The 10,644-nt window shown below is 38.7% G+C and overlaps 1 protein-coding gene across 6 annotated transcripts in view; it reads left to right on the forward strand.

Moving 5' to 3' along the window:
* TULP4 (TUB like protein 4) overlaps nt 1–8,492 on the forward strand; it is a 155,911-nt gene extending 147,419 nt beyond the window's left edge. For all 6 annotated transcript variants that reach the window (XM_064649241.1, XM_064649242.1, XM_064649243.1 and 3 more), the window contains one exon: nt 617–8,492. In XM_064649241.1, coding sequence (XP_064505311.1) covers nt 617–733 — 117 coding nt within the window. In that variant the 3' untranslated portion in view covers nt 734–8,492. The remainder of the gene's footprint in view (nt 1–616) is intronic.
* The last annotated feature ends 2,152 nt before the right edge of the window (nt 8,493–10,644 follow it).

A 10,644-nucleotide genomic window follows, 5' to 3' on the forward strand; every position in this document is an offset into this window, starting at 1 on the left:
GAAGAACAATGAACAACCTGACTAGCCCTGCATTCAAGCAGCTCTCGCTACCCCTTTGCTAATTCTTTCTCAGTGTAATTATGTGCTAGTGAAGTTTATGCAAAAGGAAACAGAACTGCAAAGAATGCACAGCTTACTGCCTATGAAGTGCTACAGTGATAAAATTGGTTATTCCCCTTCCCTGGAAGCTCTTTTCTTTGAAAGCAGAATCTGTTTTCCTGATGGGTTGATGATAGGATTTTTACAAGAGAGAGAATGGTAGTTTCCTGCAGGAAACATGATGCTGGTGTACCTCACATCTGCTGAAGTAATTGGTGACAATCTACTTACACCAAGGCTGTATGGAGTCTAACATATTTTAAAGTTCAATTTGCTCTATAGAGTCAAATATTGCAGTCAAATACTCTATACAGACATAGTACAGTGCTCTTACTCTTCTTCAGCACCAAACCCCATTCTGTGAGTAGCTCCATTCACATTACCTCAGGAGGTGAGGTGTTCGTACGAAGGACCAAAAAGATTTTGCTTTTATTCTTCTCTGATTCCTTTTCTGTGATTCACTTTTTTTGACATTTTTCTCTTTTTCCTTCCCTTCTTCTCTTCCCCTGCTTCCCAGGTGATGCAGTTTGGAAGAATTGATGGCAATGCTTACATTTTGGACTTTCAGTATCCATTTTCTGCAGTACAAGCCTTTGCTGTTGCTCTGGCTAATGTGACTCAACGTCTCAAGTGAACAAGCAGAGACTGGAGAGAAGAAAATGTTAACCTTCTCATAAAGTCCAAACCGGAAAATGTCAGGGCAGCCTGCTTTAGGTGTGCAGAGATGCCTGGGAGTGAAGAAGACAGTAAAACTGGAAAAGTATTTTGGTGCCCACCAGAAGGGCATTAACTCTAATCAGTCATGGGGTGGAGGGTGGGGGGCTGTTTTCTGTTTTGTTTGTTTGTTAGCTTGTTTTGTTTCCATTTTTTTTTCTTTTTAAGCGTTGTGCTGGGTCTCAGAAAGAGCGAAGGGTTGAGAGCCATTCCATGTTACATGAAGAAGTGTGGCTTTTGGCTTGTTGTGGTGGTTCTGCCACTTGTGCTACAGTAGCTGATGTAAGCTCATGGGGGGATTAAAACAGACTGCCTTATATCATGCTGTTTTTTTTAAAACAGGGAACATAACTTTTTTCTGGTCCAGTTTGTACTCCTCCTCCTCCTCTACTTCTAAAACATCAATGATAGCAGCAAAAAAAATAGAAAAAAAAGAAGCTATAATACTTGAACACATAAGTTTCTTCTCTGAGATCTGCTAATAACTGAGCACCACAGGTTCCAAGAAGACACATGTAGGTCAATGTTTAATTTATAAATAATGATGTATCATTCAGAAGAGAAAAAATTGTTGCCAGTGAGTGGTTGTTGTGGTTTAGGAATGGTATTCCCCAATTTTATCGTTCCCTCTGAAACATTCCAAACCCCTCGCCACTCGCTCACTTCCCCCTCCCATGCCGCAGGCTGGAGAGGAGAATCGGAGGCACAAAAGGTAAAGATTAAGGAGTGAGATAAGAAAAATTTACTGGAAACAGCAATGAAATAAGAAAGCGAACAGTAACAGCAACAATATTAATAACAGAATGTACAAGAGGCAAGCTATTCACACGTGATTGCTCACCACATGGAAACCCCTGACAATACCCTACCACGCCACCATCCTACCTGACCTGGTAGGGACCCCTTCCCCATCGGAAAATGGTATGAGGTGGTATAGGAGGTTATTCTGAGGTGGTATGGAATAACCTCCAGGGCCTAGGCATGCCCATTCTTGGCTACTGCAAAATTTAACCGTGTCCTGGCCTAAACCAGGAGAGTGGTTTAAAAACCCACTGTATCAAAGAAGTTGATGTCTGCTTGTTTTGTGTGCAGTTATTGGGGATAAACATCTCTCAGTAGGTGACAAAAGATAGAGGGGCAAATAAATAATGAGCATTGCTTTTTTATTCTCACTGGTCAGCAGTATTGTCTGATTTGACATGTAGTTGGGAGAGGTACACTGTGATCAGATGTACCTCTGAGGCCATGCCTGTGCATGCTCCTCGTGTTTCAATGTGTTTACACCTTATAAACAAAGTCTTTCCAGTATGAGAAGGCCCAGTCTTAGCAATCAGTATGAATCAAGTTCTACAACAGTGTATCTGTGCTTGAATTAGGAAGGAGACGGAAGTGTAATAAGTCATTACAAGAAGCAGTTTCATCAGGAAAGCAAATTAATTATTGGAAACAACACCATGGCTGGCTGGAGAACAAATTAGTTGAAAGAGGAAGGAAAAATTGGACAGAATGATGCCTTTTATCACCTTGCTACTTGAGTAGCCTTTGTGACTGTATTTTGAGAATATAATGCTCCAGATAAGAGCGGGAAGCCAAAGTTTACATAGAGTGTTACAGAGGAAGGCTTATAACAGTAGCATGGCTGCAGCTCTTTCTGGTGGATATGCAGACCTGTTGAGCATTTCAGAAGGGTTGCTTGCACGGAAGAGTTTCTGTGTTGTCCTTGTATTGTGCATATATTTTTTTGCTTTCTCTCTTTCCTCTTTGTCAGCATTTTGCTACGGAATATGTTTTGATACAGAAGTAGTTCATCCAGTAATACACAAACCTCAAAACTGTTCATATAATTATTTGGGCGTTAGATTACAAAACATCATTGCAGTTTTTCTTCAGAAATTAATCTTTTGAAGTTAAAGGCACACTGGGAAAGATGTGCTAGTTGAGATGTCAGTGGATACTTTGTCTTTCATCCATGGTTTAACTTCTTTACTTGAAAAAGTTGATATAACTTAAGATGAACAGGTGTGATTTCCTCTCTTTTTCCTCAATCCTAGTAGTAAGGCAGATGTGTGTTGCATTTGATTTGTTCTAAAGCAACATATCACATAATACCTTGCTGTAGTAGATATTAATAATATGCAGTGAGCTTCTAACTTCTGGTCTTCTGCGGCTACTAGAGCTGTACAGCACAGAGGAGCACTGCCAGTCAGAGAGGAGTTTCAGAGGGTTTCCAAGGGAGATGATAAAGCAGATTGGGTAATGCCCCATGGGTTAAGTCCAGGAAAAACCACCTTCAAGATGGGTTCATTGGAGAGGAAGCAGATGTAGGAAAGAAAGGAGCAGGGAAGTAGATGGTACCATGCTTGTATCCCAAAGCTCAGCGGCTTAGGCTTGTATATGGGAGTGATCAGGCACAACATTCCCCTTGGCATCTTGTTTGCTTTAATTAATTAGGGTTTTTTTCCACTAATTGTCTGGGCCTGTTTGTGTTATTTTTCACATGCATGATTTATTCAGCAGGTTAAGTGCCTGTATAATGTGTGTGTAAGAGAGGAACCAAAATTGATTTGGTTCTGGTCCCTTAAAAATCAATGGAAATGTTTCACTTGGGTTTTTTTATGTGGAGGAAACACTATTAAGCCCTTTGTCTCTATTGAGTTATATACTGTAAAAGCAATAGGTTGAATTCTTAGTCCACTGATCCCAAAACACAAGGAGGAAAGTTGGCTGATAAGAATCCTCACCTGCCCTAAGGTCTGTGCTAACCAGTCATACCCTAATTAGAGTTTAACAGGCACACACTGAACACCATAAGAGGAGAAACATATGAGGGCTGGCTTGCTTGCTTGCTGAGGGAAGAGCTACTTATTCACATGTCAGAATGTTCAGCTGGAAGAAACATTGCCTGTAATTTTAAGCCAAAATTATTAGTACATGGAAACAACAGGAATGTTCTTTTCTTAAGAAAATCTAATCTAAATAGAAGGACTTCTGCATGCGGTTTCTTTAACATTCCAGGGAACAGTATTCCTTTTCACTTTGTTCATTGCCAAATTTTTCTGATTGTCAGAAGTTTTGTGCTAATGGAGAACCAAGAAATGAAAACCCATAAAACAAGTTAGGAGAGTTAGTTGGCTTCACTGGTCCAGGTCATGATTGCATCCTTCTGATGGCACTCACAAAGAGCCTTGGCATAGAAAGAGCCCTGGTTTCTGCCCCAGCAAAGCAGAAGGAATAATTATAAAAAATTAGGAAAAAAATGCTGTTTCCATCATCCTTTCCATTTACTTGTCAGGAAATTCTATAGGATAAGATAATCTTTTATCTTTTGGAAAATAATTTAAGAGAGTCCCTTTAATTGAGGATTATAATGCAAAGAGAATACCCAGTATTAGAGAGAGAAATTATTCTGAAATATATAGAATTTTAATGAAAGGAATGGGAAATATGTAAAAGTCTGAGTGTGCAACCTCAGATGGTGGGATTCTAAATTATACACAGAACAAGTGAAAGTTGTTTTATTTTCCACCGAGATACAATATAAGAAACAAATTTAAGAACACCCCCCAAATAATCACTTAAATCCTTAAGATTGCTATCGCATTCAGCCAAAAGGTAGATGTTACATTTTCTATTTCATTAGTAAAACAGGGTTTTCCTGTAGATAAGTAAATTCTTCTAGGAAGAATGTAGCAAAGTGTTCAGAAATACATAGTTATTTTCTACATGCAGTAATTTCTGGTAGTAAAGGATATTTTTTCCAAAGCTTTTTTTTCCCAGTTGTGCAATAATTGTAACAGTCTAGGGGGTTTATTTTGTTTCTGTTGGGTTGGTTTTTTGTTTGTTTTAGTTTGAGTTTGATTTTTCTTTATGGAGTTTTGAGTGGTTTTTTTAAAGATAATTTAATGTAGATTTCCTGCTAATGTCCAAAAGACAAATTATTTTTCTTGCGTAAGGTAATAAGTGATATATGGATTATTTTATTACTATGTATCAGTAAGTTACACACACTTATTTATATTTAAAGAGCATCTTTGTAAGTAATTGTTTGGTAGCAGGTATGTTTTGCTGCAAGAAATTAAAAATGCATGTAGGAAGACCCGGTTTTGCTGCATAATATACAAAAATTTCATAATGCAGGCAGGCAAATATATTTTTTGGCAGCTAGATGCAGTGAGTTTGCTATGGAGAACTGTGTAGAATACGAAGAGTCTAGGTGACTTCTTTGGGACCTGCAGAAATCTCTTCTTTTTTGTTTCTAACTATATTTCAGTTGGGAGTGCTTTAAAAAATAGAAGTCTTGGTTTGCTTTCCCTCTTCTTAGTATAGTGCTTTTTCTTGAGATATTAAATAAGGTGGGTTACATGATAAAAGAGTGTATAATGATGTAGGCTCAGTTTGTAAGAAGTTCATTGCATAGTTCAGTAGGGTTTGGCAGTGCTGTAACTCAGTGCTACGTGGAGATACAAGCAAACTAGCTTGGAATAAGCTGAGGCACAAGTGTGTGGCAGTAGAAGCATTTTCCTCTGCTCAGACTAATAACACTCTTTTTTCAGCTGGGTTCAGCTGATTCCAACACAGCCACAGTGCTTCTGACAGGTGAGCTAGTGCTGCACAGAGCTGATGGAGCTGAGCCCTGACATTGGATGCAGCAGCTTTACCTCTTCAAGATGCTCCATAGGAGACCTATTGGAGCAGGTGTTCCTCCACTCACCCTTCTAGATCTGCTCCTAGAGCAGCATGAAGCTGCTGTGGAGTTTGGCTGCAGCAGCTTTGGGCAGAGAAAGCCCTGATGCCAGTCAGTGGCCATGGTGGCTATTTGAAGTCAGAATCTGCTTTGATGGAGTTGCAAAGAGATGCAACTGAAAGCCCAATTCTTTTGAAAAAACAAAGCTGATATCCTCAAAATAGATCTCCTAACAGAGTCTAAAAATTTGTCTTTAAAGTCTGGTATGAATTGCACTATGCATGGAGTGGCAAATTTTAGCTTGAAACAGTAAGAATAACACATTTCTGCAACATCCTAAGAAACTATGAGAAGGAGGGGGGTGAAAGAGGAAAAAATGAATTATCACATTAATAATTTTGCACTCAGTTCCAGAGGCAGCAGTAACATGTGCTGTGGGCTGCCTGAGTGTTGGTAAATCCTCACAGTTTCATCTCAGTTAGAAAATTTTTCTGTGGTGCAGCCACAAGTAAAACTGTGTTTTTATGAAGATGCATGAGGGTCTACAGGTGTCAGACAAGGATATCTGACTTTGCTTGAGCCTAAACTTTACATAGGTCCAGGCTTTCCTTGATATGTCTTTTTAGTGTCCTCCCAGAAATTCCAAACAGATTTTTGATCTTGCCTGATGGTTGCCTCAGACAGTTTCAGTGCATTTGCTTTTTGCAGCCTGGCGTGTGTGATCCTGTGTTATCTTGGTGCCATTACCTGTCAGAAACATTTTAATTCCTCATATGAAAAGAGCAGAAAGTGCAAAAACTGATTTGATGGAGAGAAAGGGAGAGAAGACAGAACAAATTTTCACTAGCTTTTAAGAATGTGTTTCCCAGAGCAACAGTCTGGAAATTGCACATTTCTGTAGGACCTGACTGACTCCAGACCACTAAATCTGACTTAGAAATTAGTAACAGATGAGACACTTGCATGGCATGCTGACAGGAGACCAACTTCCAGCCTCACTACATGGTTACACCAAGATACATAAGAGAGCAGAATTCAATCCAAAATGTATTTACCCATTACTGTGTGATTATAAGATAAAAATTACTTGTATGACCCATATATTCACTTAAGAAAATTCTAAAGCATTTTAGCCAACAGCTATGTTGACAGTTCCATATAACCCCTTTGAGGAATGCTAGAAGTAAAATCCTGGCCACAGAGTAGTAGTTCAGATTTTTGACTCTTATTCACATTTCTAGGATTCCATCACAGGACAGGAGAGCAAGCTGTTTATGTTACTTAGAGACTGGCATAATGGTTTTCCCATAAGAGAGCAAATCAGCTATACTGCTTACAAAAATGGAAAAATTCTAGTAGACGAAGTTTTCTTGTTTTCAAGTCCCTTCACCTTCAAGGCATAATCCTTCATTAGCAAATACCAATTTAGAGTCCTGCTACCCTTAGGAGTAGTCTGCAGGTAGGCACCACAGGTCCTCTTTGCAGAATTGATATTTACATACACCATTCTCAAAAGAATAAGGTTAATTATTACTAGTGAACAATAGGCTATGTGAATTATTTTGTCTTTGTATTTATCTGTGATTTAATTTTCTTCTTAAAAAATCCCACTGAAATGTTTTAAGATGAAAAGACTCCGCTTTCCCTGTTGCCTGATATCTCTGAAGATGTATCAGGAGTTTGTTTGGGCAGTTTGATTGTTGCTGCATCTAGAAAATTTTTAAGACAAAAGCAATTAACCGTTCAACTTTTGATTTTGCAAATGAATCTATAACAAGAAATTTGTGCTTTAAGGCAAATTGATTGATTGGGAGCACTATGCAAGTGCACAGGTTTGCTAACTGCAGGTTCAAGACAACGTGATTTTGTGAGACAAAATTAAATACGTGAAAACACCGAATACTTGCCTATCCAGAGTGTTCAATGAAACAATTAGATGGTATGATGCTAAAGCCTCCCAGTCTGTTCTTAATCCTTGCCCTCCAGTTTACAATTTGAAAATATGATCTGAATTCTGAATCCTGACAAATGTTGTTTGTTTTTGAAGTGTTTATCTTACTGGCCAAGTAGATGGTTTAAGATAGGGATTAAGGTCAAAGTAATAAAGAGAAACATTTTTGAACAGTGTGCAGACACCTGATTCAAGTATTTCACTGGACTAACACAGCTTGTAATTCCTATCTGTGTTGTTTCAAGCAATTTGTTCAGAAATTTTCTAGCTTTCCCTTTGTTACTTTTGTTTGCTTGATACATGTGTTGCCTTAGGTTGCTTTTCACATCCATTTCACTATTTCTGCATTCACTGCTTCTTTTTCTCTTTGTGTGTTGTGTGTTTGCGGAAGGGTGTGTCTGTTCAAGATCTCGTTGTTTATTGTAGATAAAATATGTGGTGTTGTGGAATAGCATGAGGATGCATTTGATTGAAAAGGCACTGTAGTGTTTCCTGGAAAAGAAGGGGAGTTGCATTTGTTTATAAATGCATTATTTTGGTACTGTAACTTTGAACGTGAATTGGGATTTTTTTTTTCTTTTTTTTTTTCTTTTTTTTTTCTTTTTTTTCTTTTTTTTTTTTTAATTTGATGAGCACAGAGTCATGAGAGTGCATGCATTCTTAACAAGCAAGCCCAGCATGTTTTTCTTAAGGCTTTTGAAAATTTGGTACACCATTTGTCTTCTTTACTTACCCAGACAATTTTTTAATTCTATTTTTTTGAATCTCAAGTTTTGGGGTTTTTTTCTCCTCAATATACCATGGTATACTTGGTTTCCATTGTACTTAAAAACTACCCTGATCTGCCTTTTTGTGTCTTGTGTAATAGTTTTTGCAGGAGGTGCCTAGAAAGTATTGTTGGTTTCCCTATAAAAATGTGGTTTGTCCAGATTCTTTACTGTCTACATGATTGAGAGATGGACTGATTGCCCTATTTTTCCTTGATGATTTGGAGTTGTAAGAGTTGTCCAGCTGTTGCTTAATAAAATTTTGCAGACTAGAAAATTCCTGATTTGTTTTTGTTGCATTCTGCATTTTGCCAAGCACCTTAAATACTTCTAAAGCAGATGACAAATCTGTGCTGCAACAACCTGAATAATAATTAGCCAGATGTTGTTACGCTTTCTCTTTTCAATAACTGTGTCCCCAAATTCCACTGAACCTGATGCGTGTACCAGCCCACCATACTTTGCGTCATTCATATGGGAGGATAGATGGCAAGGATTTTGTGGTAATGAGGTTCTTATCTGCCTGGATATCAGCTGAATCTTATGATATTTCTCCTCTTCTTGCTTTCATTTTTAAGGAAATCACCTTTGGGGTTTGTGGTACTTCTCATTTTGTCATTGATATACTGGAAACCTTACCATTACCACAAGGGATTCCTCTGTCCGGTCATCTTTAACAAAAGAATAAAATGCTATGATGGCCAGTGTTCATTCTTTGGTTTTTAACAAAAAGTATTCTGGGAGCTGAGGAAACAAACAAACAAATGAAACCTGTCATAAAGTATCTTAACTTGCCTAATAAACATCCCAGCTATGGCACAAATGAGAGAATCCTGGCATGGATCCCCATAATGGACTTCCAAGTTTGCCATTGGAATTGTGCAGGAGTCTGTGCTGGATCCTCACCTCTTCACCATACAAGGTTTGCTGATGATATGAAGTTATTCAAAATAGTGAAGCAAGGTCAAGAATCTCAGAAAGTCTTTGTGAAACTTGACAATAAAATGGCAGATGAAACTCAGTGTAGGTAAAAGTGAAGTGATACATGGGTCAAAAAACCAATCCTAACTTCACATTTGCAGTAATGGTCTCTGTAGTGATCTCCACTATTCCAGGGAGACCTTTTGATGGATTGATAGCTAGCTGTCTGAAAACATCAAATTGGTGCTCAGCAGCAGTCAAAAGAGGAAAATAAAATATTGGTAATGAAAAGAACTGACAGCAAAGCAAAAAAATGCAGAATCACTATATAAAATTTCAGTTCACCACTCTTCATATACTGTGCAGTACTGGTCCCCTTGTCTCAGAAAAGGTAGAGATCTAGAGAAGATTCACAGAAGCACAACAGAAGGCACAAATCAACTTCTACATGAGGAATTAGTGTGAACTTTAGGACCCTTCACCCTGGAAAAGAGATAGCTAGAGAGCCACCAGAATAGGAGTAATGTTGAAGGGTGGATAGGGATTACTGTTGTCTCTTCCTACAGAAAAACTAGGAACTATAAAATGAAAATAAAGTGAAATACTAGAGGAATGGGAAATCAAACGAAAGGAGGCAGTTCTTCAACAAGGTGACTAGCCAAAGCCACTTTACCAAAGGATGCTCTGATACAAGGAGTTTACAAGAATTCAAGCAAGACTGGAAAAGGATATGAAAGAGATATCTACTGGGGCATTAAACAAACTACAACAGGAGCAGAAAGTTCTCTGAGCTGAAAGTAGTCAGAGACTGGGAGAGTGTTAGGGGAAATACCATATGAATTTGCTCTGTTCTCACTCTTCGCAAGGAATCTGCAAATGGCTATCGTAGGAGACGAAACACTGAGCTTAACTGGAATCTCACTGTGAACGATTGTCACCATTTGTATACCAGCATTTCTAAACCAAGCTTAAACCTGGGAATGAGGAGAAGAGGAAGGACTCCCAACCTAATGTCTGAATGCTTTGCAATGCAACTGTGAAAAGTCCTCTTCTAACTCAGGGAATGAGTACTGGGGGTCTGCCAGCTACAGCACTGGTAATTGATTCAATCACAGTAACAATCTGGCTGCGCTGCTCAAGGGAACTGAGCAAATGCAGTTTGGTTTGTTGTTCTGGAAGATCGGTTTTGGAAGGTCCCTCTCTGCTGGGTGCAACCAGTTAAGTTTAGCACATGTCGTCACTTGCAGTTTGTAAATAAACTTCAAGCCTGTTGCATCACCTTCTCCTCTACATGTCAGAACAGAATTGTGAGTAAATGAGAACACTGGAGCTCTAACTGGCTCTTGAGAGACAGGAGGCATAAAAGGAAGCAAACATATGGGGAGGTGGCTGGTTTGGGGAGATGACTACTGAAACACACTTGCCTGGAAATGGCAGGTGATGCAAATGCGTAGTTTATCAATTAACAGGGGCTGCAGTAAACAAATTAAAATGTAGATCTTTAGGAA

Source organism: Pseudopipra pipra, chromosome 3 (assembly GCF_036250125.1).
Source record: "Pseudopipra pipra isolate bDixPip1 chromosome 3, bDixPip1.hap1, whole genome shotgun sequence".
Classification (NCBI taxonomy): Eukaryota; Metazoa; Chordata; class Aves; order Passeriformes; family Pipridae; genus Pseudopipra; species Pseudopipra pipra.